We start from the raw sequence: 23,306 nt of genomic DNA, 5'->3' as shown, positions 1-23,306 counted from the left end.
CGAATCCCCCATCGCACCAAACATGCTCACCTTTTCAGCCGTGAGTGCGTTATTATGTGATGGGCAATCCCACTATTCGTTGGTAAAAGAGTAGTTCAAGAGTTGGCGTTTGGTGGTGATTAACTGCCTCCCCTCTAGGCTTACACTGCTAAATTAGGGACAGCTAGCGCAGATAGCCCTCGTGTAGCTTTGTGTGAAATTCAAAAACAAACATATAAAAACAGTGTTTAATAAAATGATACAAAATAAAGTTATTAGCTGTTTTTACATATATATAAATGCCTTATTATTATAAATGCTGAATAAATAAATTTGATATATAAAATTATAAATATCGGTTTCGTGCCTTCAAGGATACTGTAACTTTAAATCCAATCTTACGTTTATGTTTCTGCAGAAATTTTTGTGACTTTGAATTTTTTAATTTTATTTTTGTAGAGGACGTCCTTTCTTAAAATACACGAAAAGGTTATGAGCAGTATCCTAGTAATGTGGTGGTGGTGCCACGTTAGCTTCGGGATAGATGAGGACCTAGTACGTAGTTGAAACGTGGAAAGAAGTTGTTTAACCTTTCCGTTAAGTGTGGAGAATATGTATTTGTGTTGTAGTTTTTGTCTTTTTTTAATATTTTTAACTCATAGTGTTGATTCTTTAATGTTACAATTACCGCCAAATACTAGGCGTTGTTTGAAAGAAGAAATAGAAAAAAAAGTTCTTGTTACAGGGGAGTATGAACTAAGTGATGCTCCTGGACAGAGAACTGATATAATAGTAAGTCATTAATGGTGAACTTTAAGCCTAAGCCTGAAAATTGCTTTAGGATAAAAGGCAGTATTGAATTCATAATTTCACTTAGAGATATATTCGCCTTTTACCTTATTTATTAATTTTGTTTTTAAACTAAATTAATACATTCACTTTTCTTTTAAATTTAAGTTTTAAGTAATTTGTTTTGTCACAACTGTCACACTCGGTACGGATCCAAAATTTGTGACAGTAGGCTTATCTTTGCAGTATAACATAATCATAATGTAATTAACACTAAAAAGTAAATTTTAAAAATACCCCATGATCAATGCATACGCTTGATAGAATTTTAATAATGACAGTAGTTTTTATATTTTAACTATTGAAAATCTCTAATTCAATAATTGTGCAGTACTTGCTAATTTGATTTGATATTATTAATAGTATTACAGAGTTAGAAAGTAATTTACTCAGTCTTAGTAAAACTGGGACTATCGTAATTTTTAGCCCAATTTTTTCTCTTTCAGTCGGAAACAGTAAAATTGTTAGTCTTGTAGTTTCTGTATACATCAGTGCAAGATTGATATGCACAATTTGCCATTATACATTGCTTCTTTAAATTTTATTTGGAGAATCACTTGACAGATAAAGATTTTTCTGTACAGTATTCCCTTCCAGTTCCACATTTTTTTAATCTAATCTCAGACAGCTGCAGGTATTAGAATACTTGTTCACACACAAAAACCAAAAGAAAACTGCAACCTTTTTCCTTTAAGACTACTTAAATATATTTTTAATTTATTTTTATAACTAGGTAAGCTTTAAACAAATTTTATTTTTTGTAGGTTTAAAAATAAAATGTGATGCAATAAACTTTATCTTGAGATAGGTAAAAAGTTTTATAATTTAAATTGTTTCAGAGTTGTTATAGTGAAACTGTATGCCACAATTTTTTCACTGGAAGTCTGGTAATCTTAATGATGATAATTATAAAGAATTAGCAATAAATGATTAATGATAAGTTATTTCAATATTGACATGATTAACACTGGTGTACAAAATTTGTGAAAGCTATTTTAATGAACTTTCATTGGTCTGAAGCATATTCAATTTGTCTTAACATTATCTGTTGCTGTCCTTAGGAAGTAATGTATGAAATACAATTTTTTTGTTTCAAGATTTTCCATCAGTGTCTGACAAATTTCTCTTTCTGGATGTAAAATGTGGATGTTTATGCAAGTTATTTTGTGCAATTTTTACTGCTTGCACTGTAAGTATTAAATTGTATACAGAGGCAATTGTTTTTCTGGCACTTACCAATTTCTGCATCTAACAATTTATAGATAAGTAACTGTTTTGTGATGTATGTTGAAAGAATTACATAACTGACTTTTTCCTATTACATTTTCAAAACCTTAAGACATGATGTAAATAAGAAACAGTGACATCAGTAGATGATATTTATAATCATGAGACCAGTTTTAAATTGATTGGAATAGTATGGAATCATATAACAAGGGAGATAATTTTCTTGAAATGATTCATTAATATTTTCTGAACAAAATGTTATGAAGCCAGTCAGAATTGGTATTATTTTAGATTTCTTTTTAACTCCACTAATATTGTTGTTACAACAGTTGAAATAAGAAAAAATTGATAAAGTAATCATTGCATCATTTAGTTTGAGGTTTGCTCCATCATGTGGGGATAAAAATAAGTGAAATTTGTATTCCTAATTTTTAGAAAGTCCATTTTTGAGGCCAGAGATAAACATTATCATTAGTGAATTGGGTAATGAGCTAAAGGTGATTTGGAACAATAGATCCACAGAAGTGTCCTAAACAATATCTTCTTTGGTTTGCTTTTATTAAGGCACAGTTAGTGATTTCTTAAAACTGATCTATTCAGTGATATGTGGTGGTTACAAGGATCAACTAGGCCTCAATTTTCCTTTTCACCAAGACACTACAATTTAAATGAGGTAAAAAAATATCAATAACACAAAAATACTTCTCTGTGAACTAAATATGATGTGTTCCTGTATTAATTTTTAGGTGACAGACTCTAGAGGGCAAGTTTTGTTTTCAAGAGAAAACATTGATAAAGGAAAGTTTGCTTTTAATACAGATGAAGCTGATGTCTTTGAAGTATGCTTCATTACCAAAATGCCTGCAGGTAAAATGGGTTTAGCAATTTAATGAACAAAGATTGTTTTGTTTATTGAGAGTTATTGTCAATATTTAATAACATATTGAGTCAGGATTTTGAGAATGCAAAGTTATTAGAAAATTTAAACCAGTTTATGCCTTTTTAATATAAGAACAACAAGGAATTATTTTCATGGTATCTTTAATTCCTGTCTTAAACTTGTAAAGTGAAGAATCCACTACAGTCAACAGCTAATCATCCAGTTCTTAAATGTTTTAACTAGAGTTTAACTTGTCTTTTTCAAATCTCAAACTTGTCATCTTACCATGGATGATCTTGTAGACTTCAATAAGATCAAGAGTTTATCTTAAGGTTTACCTAAACATTGATGCTTTTATTGTAAAGGATGTTCAATTTATCAGAACATATTTCCTTCTACTCTTTCTTCTGTTACTCTTTTCATTGAATTTTATCAAAGTGCAGATATGTCATTGTGTAGGTTTGTACTTAATTCCAAACAATCAAACACAATTTTCTTTCTTAATACAAGTACATTTTAATATACAAGCAATAATACGATTTATAATAAATGTTACTATAAATAGGTAATACAAATAATGATTTTAGATACAAAGGTTTTTCAAACTTGCAAATCAGTTTTTTCCCAGTCTGTAACTTTCTTGTTATCTTATTGGTGGTTCACAATGAACAAATTTATTCCAAGTTGATATATATAGAAGTCATTTAACAGCTTTGTATTTTTTGCTAGTCTTGAGCCATTTACAGGTTGATTTCTCACCACAGAAGTTATGTAATGTTTTCTTAAAAATATTGATGTCTGATGTGAATTAACTGAAGTTGAATGAATTTTTCATAATGTTCAAAATATGTAAACATTCATGGTCAGATATCTAACTTCCTGATTAGTAAGTGATAATCTAAATTATAGCTGTATAGGTTTATACTACACCAACTGTAGTGACCCAGTAATATATACTGCCTCTTGGCATGTCAATTTATAAACTTTAGGCGAGGTTCTCACTTTCAATTGACAACAATAATTGATGATACACTAGTGTTTCTGTAAAACATTGTTGATCTTTACACTAGAGTATCTTCTACTCATTTAGTGAATTGGCAGAAGTTTGGCAATACACATTTAACAGTACAAGTTACATGCATTTCTAAATATAAGTTTATCTTGCACAAATGTCAATAATAAACTGAATATATAATAGCAAATGTTAGTGTATTTACACAATTTTGAACCTCTCCAAGTGGATTCTTGTATGTGGTGAGGGGTCCAACACCAATACACCACTTTGGGCTTGAATTCCTATAGACAGGTGGCCCCCAGTGTCAGTTGGCTGGCCCACTTGGGCTATTGTTAACCAAGTACCAGTGTTAGACATTCTCAACGGGTGTTGTGGACATTGTGTCTGATACTGGTGTTCAGGTATAGTGCGTATGAAACCTTGGCGTTGCTACAGTGTCCTTATTTGGCATTGTAGTGCATCCCCCCCATAGAGCTTCATGGTGGGGGGTGGGGGTCAATGGGCACTAAAATGTAGCATCTTTACTATGAATGACCCCATTTATGAAAAAATAAATAAAACTGAAACAAAAACATTATAGGAAAACAACCACACATGGACAACTGTTGTACAGTCAACATCAGTCAGATTCTGTACCTTGATTTCTTATTATCTATTCTTTATCTGAGAAATCCTTTAGGCAGATGTCCCCCTCTTTTACTTAAGGGATTGGCAAGGCTTGCTGGCTCCCCTAAGTCAGTAAAGAAGTTGTGCCTTGGAGACATTTTGATGGAAACATCTTCACTACTGCATACCAAACTCCTTGAAATTGAAAGTGATTGAGATTACTCCTTATAATAATTTGAGTTATTTCAGAGGAGTTATAGATGAGAGGGATTTAAGGAACATTCCTGAGTTGGAGAGCCTCACTGGTTTCTCAAGCCCGAGGCATTTCTGCTGTTCACCAAATCTCCACTCCTTTGCAAAGATGGAATTATTGTACTTACTAATGGTCTGATATTGACTTTTACATCACCACATCCTCTTGCCACAGTTAAAGCAGGTTATCTGAACTGTAAGGTATGGTCATGCATTCCCAACTTTAAGATGTTACCAGTGTCAACAGTTCAGTTACTCAAAAACATCATGTCATGGTTCTTTAACATGCTCATTGTTGTGGCAAAGATCACAACGCATACGAGTGCAAACAAGAACCATGTTGTGTTAACTTTAATGGTCCATCCCATCTTACTCTATTTCTTGCCCTAAATTGGAGGAGAAAGAGGTGCAACACTTGACTATAAATAATCTCTCCTATCCAGAGGCTCAGAAATTATTGTTCTCAACTCCATCTCAGACATATGCTGCTGCACTCCATTCCACTGCCACAGTGGGAGTGCAGATTACCTCTCTGTCTTCAGCAGAATTGTTTACAAAACATTTGAATAGTCTTTTGCCCTCTATGATTAAAAAAGATGATTAATCTATGTCTACTTTCATCTTTGGTCCTGCCACTCCTTCCAGTGACTGCATGGTTCCACTTCCTTTGGTTTCAGGTTTGGGTATTTCCATGGGTCCATCCTATTTGCAGACCTGAGAAGTAAAATGATCATTCATTCATGCCCTCAGCTGCTGAAATCTTTGTCCACAAATAGAGACCTGCCTACTTGACTGAGGGCAGGATCCATGGAGGTCAATAGACCTCTACCCAGTAAAGTAAAAAAATACATGGTCAAAGGCAGAAGGACTCCCCACCATGTTCTTATCCACGTAAACAAAACTCGTCACTCTGATCCAGTAGAACTGTCAGGATTTTTGTATGATTGTAGATGACATTAAGGATCTGATTAATTCTATCATCCTATATCTGTCTTCTTACAGGAAACACTTCTGAAACCTGCTGATACAGTCATCATTTGGCAGTTTTCTTTGTAAAGATATGACAGGTGATGTGAGGGATGAGTGTATGGTGGTGTGGCACTGCTGGTTGATCAGTATGTGCCCACCCTGTCCTTACCACTTGATACATTCTTGGAGGCTGTAGCTAGCCATGCTTCCTTGGGTCATACCATCACTATTTCTCTCTACCTGGCTCCTGAAGACACCTGTGATCAGTCAGACCTTGATGCCTTCATTGAACAGTTACTGTCACCCTTTTTAATCCTGGGGGACTTTAATGGACATCATCCCCTCTGGGGAAGTGCTGATATTGATGGGAGGGGTTGCTCCTTAGAGCGTATGCTCTCTTATCACAACCTTTCTCTTTTTCAATAGTGGTTCTTATACTTATTTTTCGTGCACAGTCAGTCTTTTACTGCTGTTGATCTTTCTATATGCTCCCCTTCACTTTTCTCTTACTTTTCATGGAGGATTGACAGTAACCCATGGGGCAGTGATAATTTTCATATCATTTTGAGACAAACTGGTTGTGGCCAGTACCACCTGACCCATTTGCCTTGATGGAAGTTTGACCAGACCAATTGGCCCTTTTTCACTGCTCTCTCAGAACTTGATCCTGCAATCGTCTGTAAACCTTCAATAGATGACTGTGTGGCAGCAATGACTGACTGTATTGTCCAGGCAGCTGCTCAGTATATTCCTAGAACCTCTATCTTTCTCAGAATATCCTCATCCTTGGTGGAATCCTGCCTGCCATATGCAAGGAAAGCTCAAAAATAGGCTTGGGATACTTTCATAGGTATCCAACACAAACGGCATTTCATTTCAACAGGTCTGTGCAGTGCTTGGCAAGTCAGATATCAAAGCCAGAAAGAATCTTGAATTAAATACACATCTATCATCTCTTTTACCACTAGTTCCAAAGTCATTTGGTACAAGATTTGAAAGGTTAATGGACAGTATACTTTTGCCCCCCCTCCCTTTTTATCTTGCTCTCTGATGGCCAGGAAGTTGCTGATGCCCAGAGCATTGCCAGTACTCTTGATAAAAGTTTTTCTTGTGCATCTAGCACTTCTGTTTCATCCCCCACCTTCTTAGCTATCAAGACACAGGCAGAGCCATCGTCTCTTTCCTTTTGGGCTGATCGTCTCTGACTATAATTGCCCCTTTACACCGGTGGAACTCAAGCTTGCTCTTCATCGGTCTGGCAGTATATCAGTTGGACCTGATGATATTCATTACAAGATGCTTCATCGTTTCTCTCCTGTCTCTCTTGCTATTCTTTTGGTTGTATTTAACTGGATTTGGCAGGAGAATGTTTTTCCTGATGTTTGGTGCCATGCTAAGTCTGAGAAGGATCCCAAGATTCCTTTGAACTACAATTGCATTGATGAGCTGTCTTTGTAAGATTATAGGATGATTAATGCTAATCTTGTTTGGTTTCTTAAATCAATCTCCTTTCACCCACTCAGTATGAGTTCCGACAACAGCACTCCACCTTGGGCCACCTCATTCAACTTAACATTAATCAAGAAAGCCATTCTCAAGCAACAACATCTTGTTTCTGTTTTGTTTTGTTTTTTGACTTGAGAAAGCTTATGATACAACGTGGATGTATGGCTTCTTGTGAAACCTCCACTCCGTATGGATTGTATGGCCATTTACCCATTTTGTAATGAACTGGTAGTTCCAAGTCCGTATGGGTTCAACCCTTTCCTGTTCTTTTCAACAGGAACTTGGAGTACCTCAGGGCTGTCTTGAGTGTTTCACTTTTCATTATAAAGATTAATGCCAGCAGTGGACAACTTTCACATTTGATAACAGTCATTTAGAATGAGGTTTATTGACTGGCAGCTACAGACTGCCCTCTTACAGAAGTGGACCACAGCAAACAGTTTTACTTTTTCTTGGTCCAAAAGCATTTGCATGCCCTTCTACCACCAACAGGTTATTCACCCAAAACTTGATCTCTGTCTCAGAGAAGTTATGCTTCCTGTGTTCCCTAAGGCAAAGTTCTTGGGGCTTATCTTTGACTGTAAGCCAACCTTTATTCTACATGTGAAGCAGCTGTGTGTCAGATATACAAGGGCACTGAACATCCTTGGTGTCTTCTCTTCCACCTCTTGGGGAGTGGATTGATGTTCCATAATAAAATCTATTGTGCCCTTATTTGATCAAATCTGGACTACAGGTCTCTGGTCTGTGGCTCTGCCATGAACTTAGCCTTGAAGATGTTGGACTCCAGTCCAGAGTTTGCTCACTGAGTCTCATGAACCTCCTGTATATCTTTGCTGTTTGCAACTGTCTTTACTGTATGCTTAAAATCTTCTATACCACAGCATCCCACCTGGGGTTGTGTTTTCCTTCCTCAATGAGCTATGATTTTTCAGAATAAATGGTCTGTCATTGTTCCTTTTGACCTTTGAATGAGATGCAGTTAGATAAATTTGGTCTGTCCTTGGGTAACATAGCTGTATCCACTGATTAGCCCATCCCACCATGGCTCATTACCATCCCCAGGTGTGGCCTTTCTTTGATTCATCTGAAAAAAGTGGATATTCTTGTTTGGAAGTATTGCCCACCTTCTATTTGCCGAACATCTTTCGAACCATTCTTCCATTTCAGTTTATACAGATGGTTTGAAATCAGGTGACTGTAGACTCAGCATGGTTTGTAGTGATGTGGTTGTTGCACACAGAATCCCCTCTACAATTTGTGTTTACTGCCAAATTGTATGCCATTTCTCTTGCTTTGGATCACATAGAAGCTATGCAGTACACGACCTGTACTATTTATACTGACTTGCTTAGCTCTCTATTGGCCCTTGAATCATGTTAGTTCTCACCCTATTCTCATCGATATTTGAAATTTAGTGCACCATTTCTCTTTATCATCTACTTCTATCCAGTTATTTTGGATATCAGACCACATTGGTATTCATGGGAACAAGCTCACTGACATTGCAGCTAAGTCTGTCTGCACTGGTACTGTCATCATCATACATGGACTACAGTCCTGTATTGCTCTTTGGCTGTCTTGCTTCTGTAAGGATCAGAAGGAGGAAATTGTTTTGGCTGAGCTATGCATTGGTCAGTTTTTTAACTCATTACTTTCTTTTATATGGTACTGATGCACTGATGTGTGGTCTTTAACACTTGGGCCCTATATATTTTGCTGTCATACCATTGTCTACACAATTTTAAACGTATTTTTACAATGGGTTCACCTTTGATGTTGGACGGTGTCATTGACGATGGTGACTGTCAACCTTGGTTATGTTTTTAAATTTTTAAGAGCTGCTGGTATTTTTTAATGCTATTTAAGATTTTAATTTGAAAATTAGACTTTTGTTTTATCATGATTCTTTTTTGCTGTTTTTACTTTTTTTACCTTTTTTGGGGTTTGGCCCAGAAAGCCTAGTTGCTTTGCACCAATAAACACTAAACAACCAACACAATTTTGAAAAATCTTGCATGACTTTTGAAATTAAGATGCATTTGAGCCTGTAGATAACATTTGATTAATAAAAACTGTACACATACTCAATTACAAAAATTGAATATATCCTCAAGTAATGAAATTGGTATTCGTAGGTAATATGTAAAGGTTACTTAGTGTAAGGATATATGAATTTGCTTAGTATTACTTGACAGCTAAAATTGGTTATACACTTTTAAAATATTCTTATTACTTTTATTTTATAACCACAATATTGAAAAACATTTGAAGACTGGTCAGATCTTGATTTTTGATTAAAAAATAATAAATAAAAAAAAAGCAGAACTTAAAGAATCAAGGTTCATTTGTTCACCTATTTGGGGAACATTGCATACAGTCCAAATCATAGATCCAGAGTTGGCCAGAATAAGCTGAATTTTAGTTATGTCAGTATTCAGTTTGTTACATGTAACTGCATATACCACATTTTTGTGTAAATATTGTAATAAAATATATTGACTACCATATTAGCTCTTGAAATGCACATAACCTACCTGGTTCTACTTTGATTCTTCTCTCATATACTCTATAGTCTCCATATTATATTTGCTGTTTTTGTAAGTCATTCCTTTATAAAATCTGTAGTTTTATAAAGTAGCATTATTTTTTGGAATTGCAAGCTTCAAAAACTCAGTGGTATCTTGTCCCTTGTAGTTAAGCTTGGAATATATGAAATTTATACAGAAAAACTTGCAGTGCTGTCATTTGTGTATTCAATTCTTGTTAGTATAAAACTGAAATAAACATACACAATTTATCTCAGAAAAATGATGAATCTTTCTCAATTCATTTGTTTTATATCCATAGAAAAGCTGAATATAAGGAAAATAGGTAATATATTGCTTGTCATTTCAAAACAAACTTTCAGTGGTATCAGCTAGCAGATCGTAACATTGCTGGTGGCATTAGAATGTGATATAAACAGTATCTGCCAATGAAATTAGAGAAGTTATTAGGTTACTGATTCTTGGTTGTAGTGAAGTCGTGATCTACTCTATGAACTTGGTTGTTTTAACTTGCAACATTTAGCAACATAGTTCTCGTTAGATTGGTCAAGTTCAAACTTGTCTTGGAACAACAAGAAAAGGAGGGGGGTACAAACTTAATGTTGGGTAAAGAAGTTAAATATCTATGTAGAGCAGCCAACACAGAAAATGCATTTCTGTTTCAAAAAGCTATTGTAAAATTATGGAATTACTTTAAATAAAACATCTGATTTGTTTTAGTATAGTCCTCTGGTAGATCACCAGTTAGTTTCAGAACTTACAATACTAGAAGCCAGTGTTTGATTTCCTATGTAAACAGAATGCAGATAACTCATTGTATAGCTTTGTCCTTAAAGTAGGCTCAATGTAATACACAAGATATATTATTCAATAACATTTGGTAACCAAAGTGTTGAAGTTGTATAATAATCTCTAAATGAACTAATAATTATTAACATCATTAGAAAAAATTTTTAAAGCAAAATGGCCTTGCTAACAATTTAAGAATTATAAACCAAATTTTAAAATATAATTTGAACAGTAAAATAAAGGTTTTGGAAATATTAATCAAGCACTTGGCAAAAACTTATCAAATGCAGTTAAAATGGTATATCAAATATAATGCAGTTTTTGTAACATTAAATAAATTAGAGAAATGGGAGAAAATATAGAATAGGTGTAACGAGTACAACCCTTCTATTTATGAACATTCAAATACCTGCAACAACTGTAATCAAACTAAAACAGGAAAATTTTTAGCCATGAAAATGGTTCTACCATTAGAAAAATCAAAAGATATCACAAAATTACTACCCCTATGACTTTTCAAAATGGGTCTTAATTCAAACAGCAAATGTTAGATATAAAAAAAGAAAACATCTCTTGATTTTGCCATTTGAATTTTTACTTTTTTATTACACTTGGTAATACTGAGTAACTTCATTAAAACATTGTATACACCTTCCATTTTTATTAAATTTTGTTACATGTGTGTGAAATTGTAGTTACTAGTTTCAATACCTTACTCTTTTTAGCCACAGCTTATAGAGTGGCTCCAAGATTGTATTCTTTTTGAGCACAAATTTTTAGCTCATAGCTCCATCTCTTGACCAGTTAAATATCTAATTACAGTTTTGGATTTGTGCAAACATACTCTTTCAATTGCTGTATTTAACCATGCCCTAGGTCTTGTAGATTAATTTATTCTAATCCTGCCAAGGCTGAGGATTTCCTCTTATCATAAACTCATGCTGTGTTATATGAAAATTGGGAATTGTAAACAAAATTGAATTGTTGAGTTATTTTTAAAAGCAAAATTATAAAGTGTTACATGTTTTAGCTGATAAAATTCAAACCTTAAGTAAGGGTGCACTATCTCATATGATTAGTTTCTACAAGCAGTATTATAATAATTAAACTTAAAATTTCTTTGTCAAACCTTTATGATTGGTGAAAAGGTTTAAGCTTGTTAGATTGTTGCATTGTAAAGAGAAGTCAGGGAATGTGCTGTAAACTGTCATTTCTACAATGTGTAATTAAGACAAGGTCATGCCTTATTCAGATAGCAGTAATAGTAAGCACAAAGTAATAAATCTAAAGAAATGCAACACAGTAAATGGTAACCTACTGTTTATTATTAAATATTCATAATTTTTGTGTATTAGCAAACCTAGGTTGCTTTATATACGTATGTGTTTATATGCGATATAAAAGACGGAAATGAAAATGGTAATTGTGGATCATTTAATGCTCGCATACTGATAACCCTACCAACATGGTCATCCTATAGTTGCAAGTCAAAGGCCATGTCACATCCTTTGTGGATCTACATTAAAAATTTTATTGAATTACTATTTTATGAATGTTTATCAACGAGTTTGGAAGGAAGTTGTAGATTATAATCTGGATTTTAATACTATGTATTAATTAATTTCTTAGTTAGTAATTTAAAAAGTTACAGTACAGTTGCTTGATGGTTACTTTTCAGAATACTGGCTAGGTGGAATCTACCCATCCATATTAGAAGGGTTAATTTGACTTTTGATACATGTTAGATGTCATGTTCCATTGAGTGTTTATTTGCTGTATTTTTTAAACTATTTATAATTTCATTTACAAAGCTTTGGTTTTTGGACCTTAGAAATTTTCTCTGAAAAAAGCCCTACAATTTTTTCGTTTTCAAGGTCAAGGTGGAATGACAAGGGAAGCAACTCTTTCTCTGAAACATGGGGTTGAGGCCAAAAGCTATGAAGGTGTAGGTAGATGAGTGAACTAGAAGAATAAAACCTCTTGTGTTTATAATTTGTATATGATCTTATATGAAATTATAAACTACTATTGATGGTATGGTATCTCAATTATTTTAAATGTGTTTTATGAGTATTGTGTAAAACTTGTGTGCATCATTAAAAGATTTCCTTATGAAAATGTAATGATATTTTAAATGTATTCATACAGAATGTTATCAAAGTTCAGTTTAAAGCATGTTACTTAAAGAAGTGTCGTTTTAGTGACGTCTTTATACTTCTAGCTTCAAGAAGTAGGGAAGCTGAAACCATTGGAAATTGAACTGCAAAAGCTTGAAGATATGTCAGAAGCAATTGTTAAAGACTTTGCATACATGAGACAGCGAGAGGAAGAAATGAGAGACACAAATGGTAAACTTGTATTTGAAATACTTCAGTTGAGTATAATTACTGTAGAAATTGAGGCAAACTGTATCATGATTTGACCAAATGTGTCTTTCCTGGACATTTTTAATGTTACGTGTACACCTGATTATAACATTTAAATATTTAAGTAAAAGTTAATTCTATTAACATTTTGCTCTAAATATTTTGATATTTCACACACACAATTCAGTATTTATGTATTTATTACTGCACAACTCCAATACATTTGACTGTTGTTTTTTTTGTGTGTGTGAAATATCAAAGCTGAAGTTTATACTTGGAAGTAAACTAATATCTGTTGAAAATATAATAAGCATATACTTTTCACCATAATTTACTTCCTCTGTCACTGATTTTAGTAATAACAATAGTTAATTGTTTTGTGCTGGTGAGAGTACCATTAGTAATGTAGCTCAGCTTTAAACAACTAGATGAAAGATTGTTATAGGATATAACAAATTATGATATAAACACCTCATAATAAAGTAAACAGAGTTTCATTCAATAATAGTTTGTAGGGGTCAGTTTAGACTCAATACAAGTTTTTGAAAGTAAGGAGAATCCACATTTCTCTTAAACACATTCCAAACATATAAACATAGTTTATTAGAGGAAATGTTTATTTTGTGGGTAATTGTATTTTTCTGCATTGTGAACCAATAATCTATCTTTGTTTAAGATAATATAAAATTATTTTCTGAGTTACTGCATTTTCTTTTAATTTTAAACTTTTGAATGCCCATTATGTTCTGACAGTTTCTGTGCCCAGTTGCACATATCTCTTTTTGTGCATCTTTACAGATTAAGTAATGGCAAAAGTTGTGTGAAAATAAGGATGCACTTCAAGGGTTAAAAACAAGGACATGGTTTTTTTTATTCCAGCTCTTGTCAGTATTATTACTGATGATGAAATTCTGTAGAAAAATTATGCCAAAGTACAATATGGAGGTTTTCTGATGCTTGTAATAAGTTTTAAATTGTAAGTGACTTGAATGTTGCTTAAATGTTTGGTTGTGGAATGTAAAGTATGAAAGTACTAGTTTTGTTTTTTAAAATTGTAAGCCATATTAAACTTTTGAAAATAAAGTTGTAATTTTTCATTGATTAAAATGTTAAAGGTGTCATAGGTTATTCTTAGACTAAATATACTTTTTTTTATCATTTACAGAGTCTACAAACACTCGTGTCTTGTATTTTAGCATCTTCTCCATGTGCTGCCTTCTTTCTCTTGCTATTTGGCAGGTTTGGTACCTCAGACGCTTCTTTAAAGCCAAGAAACTCATTGAATGAAACTTAAATATCTTATGCAAAGTATTGCAAATGTAAGTCATATGAAAAACATAAAATGGATTAAAATGTGCATTCGGTTGTAGAAAAAAACAAACTTGAACAATAACATTTTCATATGACTATTAGTAAATTTTTTTGTTTTGTTTCTGATGTATTATGTGTAGTTCTCTTCTAACTTTTTTGATACATACAGGGTTGGGAATAAATTAAGTATATCATTATATACCACATTTTTATTCTGCAGACGTTTAGTACTTTTTATGAATTAATTTGTTTAATCTTATTCAGTCTCGCACAGAAATTTTCACTGTGTTCAGTTCTACACTATGTTTTGATGGAGCAACTCTTTAACAGTAGGATGTACTTCAGTGACTCCAGACATGAAAAATATTATTATATTAGCAAATTAGCATGTTGAAAAGTGACTGATGCATTTTTGGTATAATAATTCTTGTTTGTCAAAATCCTTGACACTTAGGCTTAAATTGTTTTTCAAAGATTATCCTTAAGAAATACTTAATTTTTTAGTTTCCTCTATGCGAATTAGAAAATTTGTTAGTTGTCAAACAAAAACAACTCCAAGAAAAACACAAGTTATTTTGAAATCAGACAATGTTTGGCCCAGAAATACTGGGTGATAATTGGTTACAGAAATTAATATTAAAAATGAGAAATAGTTGTACTGTATTTTGATTGGGCCACTGTTTCACCATATGCATATAAAACTACTTTAATACAAAAAAATACCATTTTGTTTTTTAAATATCTGCTATTTAAAAAAAAAAAAATTCACTGTAATAAGTCAATAATACTCATCTTTTTATGAACCCACATAGGTGAGCTGGGAGAAAGTATAGAAACAAAATATGCATTAAATGTTTATTACTTTAAAATAAATCTTGCTTAGTTTATGCTGTGTGGAATTACATTTTAAAACAATTCAGTGTATTCTGTGATCATTCTTGCTCACAGGTTTAATGAAATAAGTAAAAACATGCAGTGTTTAAAAATTTGCAATAATTTATTGTATAAGTTAATAGCAAGATATACAGTTTAAAAACTACATGTTTCTTGTGGTCTTTTGAAAGTGGTTTAATATTTTCCACTGAAAATGTAGTTTTTAATTCTGTATTTTATTTCAAACTTGTATATATGTACACAATAAATTATTGTGAATTTTTTAAGAAACAAAATTGAATGTACTTGTAAAACTAAGTTTTAATAATTCTATTCTTCTGCTGCAATGTAGTGGAACATTGAATTATCTAATATAACAAAACAAAACTGCCTTATATAACTAATTGTACTAAATAACATGTAATAAGAAGCTTCAAGATTAACTTATTTAACATTTTAGTGATATGTGAAACAAAACTGACAGCTTCCAAAGATGGAAAACCATATTTCAAATTCACATTGGGTTGTTACTGTTACACCAATTCACTAAGTTCAGTTATAATTGAAGTGTCAAATTAGACTTGGAAGTGTTCATATTATTAAATATTCTAGTTATGTATCAGCAATTTTACTTTTGTATATATACATCTGAATGCTTGTTGTTATTCACAGGAAAATTAAAAAAAGGAAAAATTTAGTTTTTTTCTTGTAGTCATACTTCACATTTTCAGTGATTAGGTTGAGAATGAAAAAATATGTCCAGTGGTAAAGGTGTATATTTGGTGTCCTTCAAACACCACACCTAAGCCAAAAATAAGTAATATGTATACGTATTAATTAATCTTTGTTTTTGTATTTCACCCTTTTAAACTGTAGCTCAAGTGAACCTTGAGTAATATTTCTAACATGTGATTGATTTTTACAAGATTAGCATCCTTTAGTGAATTTTGAAAAGCAAATGTTTGTGATTACTCTAGAGTCACAGTAAGTTACTTTCAGTACAACAGTTTTTTCTGAATTTTTAGTTTTTATCAATAGTTCCAAATTCATTAGTGGAGAATTACAAGTGTTAGAATATTCTTTTCAATTTAACTCAGCTAGTAAAATTCTAGCTAATTTTAACAGATTTTACTTAAAAGCACTAAATGATGACAAACCTTGCAAAAAGTTCATTTCTTTTAATCATGCATGAATAGGTTAAAGAATTAAAAATAGTAAAATGTTAAATTTTTTATATGAAAGACTGCTTTATATATTAACATATCACAAAACTGTGTAGCCTGTTTTTATGCCATAAGGTCATTAAGAGTTTTCTAAAGAAAATGATTATTTAATGAATTGTTTTCATACTGTTCTGAATTAAAAGTTCCTCTTGTTATACAAAGTGGCATGAACAAAAGTTAATGGCATGCAGGATTGTGCTATATGAAAGTGTTTTGGATAGGTGGGAAAATAAAATAAATGTATGATACTTTCCAGTTGTTAGTCCATATTTAGCTAATACACTTTTCAAAGATTATCCATTAAAAAATGCAATTCATTCTTAAGTTGTTTTTTTTCTCATAACAATTTCAAATACTTAAATTGCATAATTTTTCTAATAGTTAATTCTCTAACTGGTTTTTTACATCAAAAGCAGAGAAGCAATTAGTATTTCATTGCCTTTTTAGGTTACTAAGAACTTTATTCTTAATAGCTTTAATGAAACTCAGACTTAAATAAACTGTGACTGAATTATGCTTCATTTATGAGTAAGTTGTCTCAGAAAGCACAATTTAACTTCTGTACAATTCAGGTATCTGTAGTCCCTAGTGAAATGTTATATGCATTGGATTTACTTATTTTCCCATTAGACATGTTTGTGCAGTGGAACACAACTAATAGTAAAGTATTTAAAGATATGCATGTAACACTTAATAATGTAGTAATTGTTATGAAAACACAAAATAATGCAATTTCATACAAGTATCTCTTTCATTCACCAAGATATTTTTAGTGGCATGTAAAAATACCAGTACCTATAGGTCCATCTTGGATGTTTCTTTTTAATTTCTCACAAAGCTACTCGAGGGCTACCTGTACTAGCCGTCCCTTATTTAGTAGTGTAAAACTAGAAGGAAGGCAGCTAGTCATTACAACCCACCGCTAACACTTGGGCTACTCTTTTACCAACGAATAGTGGGATTGACCATAACATTATAACGCCTCCACGGCTGAAAGGGCGAGCATATTTGGTGCGACCAGGATTCAAACTCGCGACCCTCAGATTACGAGTCGAACGCCTTAACGCACCTGGCCATGCCAGGCTGTGTTTCAGTCTCTAAACTAAATCAAAATAATTTTAAAAATCTTGCAGCCATCCTTTATCATTCATATACTTGACAAGCTTTTTCTTAATCACAAATTTACTACTTCTAGAACATACTAAGGCAACCAATTCCAAAGGCTGTGGTATCTTCCCATTATATTTGGAATAAAAAGAAGTGTTGCAATATGAAATATGCATAAGTATCTAAAAATAAGAAATGTGTATACATGTTAAACTTGTTTTAAACCTTCACAATTTTAAACTGTAGTTCAGGGTTTCCTAAACTGTGAGTCACAACCACATTTAATGCTTTCCCGTAAATTATTTTTTATAGAATTTAAGAAAAAAGTGCAAATATTTTATCAAAATTCCCCGAATAAGAATATAAATAAAATTGCGAATCATGGTTTTCCTTACTCGTCCAGTTAAATATTTAAAATTATTTATTTATAAAATTATTCATTTTCAGGTTAACTAGTTTAATGTATTTAAATACCTTACTAAAAGGATTACCATAAAGAATGTACTGTGACATTTCATCATTCAAAACACTGCATTCTTCACTTATTCCTCTGACTTTTTGGGTAAATATACAGGGTGTTCGGAAAGTCACTGTGCAGTTTTGTAATCAGCATTCATTCAGTCTATTTCAAGCCAGCAACTGATTGCGGTGTTTAGAAACAAAATAAGAAGGATCCAAGCCTGTATTGATATCAACGGGGGTCACTTTCAACATTGTTTATAATTGTCATTCATATTTACCTCCTGTATTCTATATTGAAACATGTCTGTTAATAAATATATAAGTGCACAAAGACTTTCCGAACACCCTGTATATAGGCTGTATTTTTATTATTGAATTTGAAATAAGTATTGTACTAAAAACGTTTATTTGAGAAATGATTTCAAACAAAAATTTTGATTTGCTTTCAAACTGCATGGAATAAAAAAAAAATCTTAAACTTTAAATGTGTTACGTATTATTTATCTCGTTCGAGTGTGCGATTTATTATGTTACGTGCGTTAAATATTACGATTTGAAATAAACAGAAACCGGAATTTGAATTTAGAAGTTAATTCAGTGTCAGTATATATCGAATTTATATCTACCAATAAGATTGATAGTTTCCCTTAACACATGTTTTAATATACAAAAAGGTACATGATAATTAGAAATTATTTATATACAAATATTTTACAAACATATGGTCTGAAACTCTATCTACGAGCGAAATAATTTTATGTTGATACACAGACATACTTGACGGTAACGCTAGCTAGCTTTATATTTGTTTGACGTAACGCGGTTTACAAGCTTACTCTTTACAGAGGAAGAAGATATCTAAAGTCCTCGTAGAAATACTAACGTCCGAAGTTATTCTCTGAAGTTGAAAGGTTTGAAATCTAAAAACGTTTCTGGTAAAATATCTAGTTTTTCCGATTCATAAATCACAATTATAGCTTCCGAGTCTTAGAGTATCATGACTGTAGCAAACTAGCAATATTATATTGTCTCTTGGCGCGTTGATTTTGGTGTGGCTGGATGTAAGATGCTACTGGTTTATAAAATGATTTGGCTTACTGGGAAAGGTGAGCGAAAAAACGGCAGATGACTTTTAATTATAATAAATGCAAAGTAAAGCATGTAAATATCACAATTTGAATAATGAGTGCAATTGTGATATGAATAACCTTAGCAGTGTCATAGAAGAGAAAGACCTTTGTGTTCTGGGTCATCATTTTCTTAAGTCATCCAAGTAATGTGCTGCTGCTAGTGTTAAGTGTAATGTATTACAATTTCGAACAATCGAAAATGTTAATTTAGAAGTTAATGGAATGTTGACATACATCAAACTTATATTTACCAACAAGATTGATACACAATTTTTTTCTTGACACAAATATATTTTAATATAAAAACATCAATAAAATTTATGATAGCGGTTATTACAAATAATGATGTATGTACAAACGTTTTACAAATTTAGAGAATATTAAAGTAAGCTAGCTATCCTTTCACAGGGAAGTTGTTCCGAACAAAATAGCTACTTTCCTTGTAGCAGTACTAACGTTCGAAGTTAATTCATTGAAGGTTAACGGTTTGTAATATTCAAAATCTATAAATGTTTCTGGTCAAATATATGTAGGTTCCCGATTGATAAGCCTTTATCACAGTTACAGCTTCCAGATTTAAAAACTTTAGGCGAGGTTCTCGAAAGTTCACTTGACAACATTACTGTCAATCGTATTACATTCACACCAAGTACATTGTTGATTTTTTACGCTCGATAATCTTTTAAAAATTTAAAAAACAGGCGGGACTTTTGTAATACATTTTTAACAATGTATGTTACATGCGTTAAAATGAAACAAACGTAGATCTTTAAATAAATGCACAACAGCAAATTCGTCACATCTCTCTCTCCTTAGAGAATTAAAAGTTGGCGTTAGACAATTTTGAACTATATATAATATTAGTTTGTTATAACTTAAAAATCCAGCCGAAATAAAAATAAATTAAACAAGAAACGCTGCATTAATTGAAAAGATCACAGGGTATAAGCTACAATGTGAGATTATAAAATGTACCCTAGGTTTTGGAGATGACTGAAGAAGTAGGACCTACATTAGGGTGGGGACACCATCTATCAGTCTTAACCTGCATTCGCCAGTCTCATAAGAAATAAAAGAGTAGCAATAGATATAGTAATAGAAATTAAAAGAGCGAGATGAGGGTGCACGAGCCCACAATGCCCCACTTCTATATCACCCTTCATTCCCTGCAAATAGTTGTGGGAAGGCGACTGTTGTCGAAAGCAAAGAAGAAAAATTAATTGAAATAAGAATAAGAAAATAAGGTACTGCCATTTCGGGGTAAGGAAGTGGAAAACTTGCCTCTTGAAGTTAGTATTCCAGCCCCCATTATGGTAGAAAAGCACCAATTAGTAACCCAGTAAACGAATTATACTAATATGAAGAGTCACATGCCCTTATCCAAATAAATTAGTATTTTATTGAAATTATTTACAACAATAAAACAGTACAAATGAACATTATATTAACATACAACAACATGACAATTTATACAGATATGTATAAGTAATTAAATTTAAAACTACAAAAATTACAAACATTATATAAACAAAGCCTGAATTGAAAAGAAATACAAAAATATAAGAACAAAATACAACAGAAAAATTTCAAAAACATACAAGTAGAGAAAATTATTAGAGATATAATTGCTTGTTTTGTTTTTCGACTTTCATGTGAAGCTATACGAGGGCTATCTGCGTTAGCTGTCTCTAATTTAGCAGTGTAAGACTAGAGAGAAGGCAGCTAGTCATCACCAACTTTTAGGCTACTCTTCTACCAACGAATAGTGGATTTACCGTCACATTATAACGCCCCCACGGCTGAAAGGGCGAGTATGTTTGTTATGACGGAGATTCGAACCCGCGACCCTCAGATTACGAGTCGAGCGCCTTAATCACCTGGCAATGCCGAGCCAATATAATTGCAAAAATATAATCACAAAGATGAGAAAAATGAAAATCAAAAATTTTGAATTTAGTTACAACTTTACACACAAATCATAAAATAAAATTGAAAATAATACAAAAAATAACAGCAAAGAGGAAATAATTACAAAATACAATAGAAAAATTAAGAAAAAATAAAATACGAAAAACTATAGATTAAAAGAATACAATTTAAAAGTTACACCTATTATAGCGGCAGACTAACTCTATCACCTATAAGTGTGCATATCGGCGAAACATCCGGGCGCCACCATCTTCCTCAGCCAGTATCTTAAAGTACGTCACCGTGGTCTGATCAAAAACGAATTTTTTTTTGTGAACCTGACGATGACCGAAGAAGGTTAAAACACTGTTCGCTCCTCTACGTAAAAAAAAACAAACAAAACAAATCTCAACCCAAACAAGCCGTTTTTACACATATATTTTTCAAAAACGAATAGATTTCGAACGAGCCAGATAACGTACTTAAAAACCATTACAGTGTAATGAAACTTGAAGGCCAGATGACTGGGAACGGGGACCGGCACGTGATACAATGTGGTCCAAGCCAAGACCAGACAAAGGACCAACATGTGGAGGACAGACTCCAGCCGAGTGTTACACAATGGACACGATTCAGTAAAACTGTTATTTAAAAGATATAAACGTTGTCTCACCAGTAGGATGTTAGAAGAACGCGCCAGTTGAAAGCCTTGAGGTCACTATCAACACGGCGCATCGCAACTCGTCTCCAAATAACGTCCCACTGAAGAGCAGGGTGGGGTTGCTCTATCCTGTGAGCAAATTACGGGGCCGTGAGACGATAGAGAGAATCGAAGTCCGTCGAAAAGTCACGTGATTTGGCGTGACAACATCTCATCGCTCCAACAGCTTCAGCATATCAATATGGAGGAGCAAGACACATTGGTTTACTCATACCTGGTGAAATACCAAAATGCCTAAGCTCCGTGCCAATTAAGAACTGAGCAACACAGATAGTCGTAGACAGAAAGAGGGTAAGACACTTGGTCAAGATACATGAGATGCCCAGACATCCCTTGTGAAGTGGTTTAATTAAATATAACCAAGACATCACCTCAGACTTACTATTCCACAGGAAGGTGTAGATGTGCTGCTCGACGGCCTGTGCAGTGCAGTTGTTCAGAGGAAGAATAGCCTCAAGATACCATACCTCCTCTTCACCACCTCTGCCCTGCCAAACAAGTTAACAGGGCTGTAACGATAGTCCCGAACTGCCGAACTGACACGTTGCACCATCTACTACCAAGCAGCCTCAGAACTTGCAATGAAGCAACTCCCAAAACATTTAACCAGAGAAAAAGTCCATGCCAGTCCAAATTGGGTGTCTGTAGATGAGGCCCATTTACCCAAACACCAAGCACTAGACTTGGCATAATTGAGGTGGGCTTCACTGGCCTGAGAGTACTTATCAACAATTGCCAGTGCTGAAATAAAAAATGTTTGGTTTACCAAAAAGAGGTTCACTTGATTGACACCCCACCTGGCAACTGAAGGTCATGCACTGAAACAGAGTGGTACAGATAAGAGAGCAGGCACTCCATCACCAACATATAGAGAGATGATGATAACGGATATCCTTGATGAACACTCTGACAGATGTTAAAGGGGGCCATCAAGTATCTATTTACTAAGAGCTTGTTCGAAGAAGACGTATAAAAGGTTCGCACATACTGCTCAAAGACTGGAGGAAAACCATATCTTTCCAGAATGTACCACAAAAATTTGTGGTGAACTCGATCAAAGGCCTTACTCTGGTCGAGTGACACGAAAATTGCAGGAATGTCCCTGTCCATGATGTAATGAAACAGGTCATGTAGAATCACCAAGTTTTGTTGAATACTTCTACCCTTCACATCACACGTCTGAGTGCTATGGATCAGATGAGGCATAACTGCGCTCAAACGGGCACACAAGACTTTAGATACAATGTTTTTGTCCACATTCAAAAGTTATATGGAATGCCACGAGGAAAGATCTTCAGACTGGGTGGGATCCTTACATATTAGAGTAATTAACTTATCCAGTGTACCTAGAAGCATGGGCCCATGAGTTAGACAGTCATGAAGAAGTATAACAAAGAAGGGTCCAATAACACGTCGCACGTGGTGATAGAATTCTACTGGCAGGCCATCTGGTCCTGGACATTTACCAAGCAACATAAACCAAACAGCCATCCAACATTCACCCAGAGTAATAAGTTTCAGTAGTTATTAAAATTTTGAAGAATCGAGGGTTGGCAAGAACTGTGTAACGTCTCGCCAAACTTC

At 33.3% G+C, this 23,306-nt stretch overlaps 1 protein-coding gene across 1 annotated transcript; it reads left to right on the top strand.

The window, feature by feature from the left end:
* Positions 1–416: 416 nt before the first annotated feature.
* Positions 417–16,642, top strand: LOC143248923 (transmembrane emp24 domain-containing protein bai-like). Its single transcript, XM_076497915.1, has 5 exons — positions 417–771; positions 2,802–2,922; positions 12,496–12,566; positions 12,843–12,969; positions 14,153–16,642. Exons 1-5 carry the CDS (start codon positions 592–594, stop codon positions 14,272–14,274), a joined length of 621 nt encoding a protein of 206 aa, XP_076354030.1. The 5' UTR covers positions 417–591; the 3' UTR covers positions 14,275–16,642.
* The last annotated feature ends 6,664 nt before the right edge of the window (positions 16,643–23,306 follow it).

Source organism: Tachypleus tridentatus, chromosome 4 (genome assembly GCF_004210375.1).
Source record: "Tachypleus tridentatus isolate NWPU-2018 chromosome 4, ASM421037v1, whole genome shotgun sequence".
Classification (NCBI taxonomy): domain Eukaryota; kingdom Metazoa; phylum Arthropoda; class Merostomata; order Xiphosura; family Limulidae; genus Tachypleus; species Tachypleus tridentatus.
Note: the sequence above shows the minus strand (reverse complement) of the source record. Positions and strands in the feature narration are given on the sequence as shown.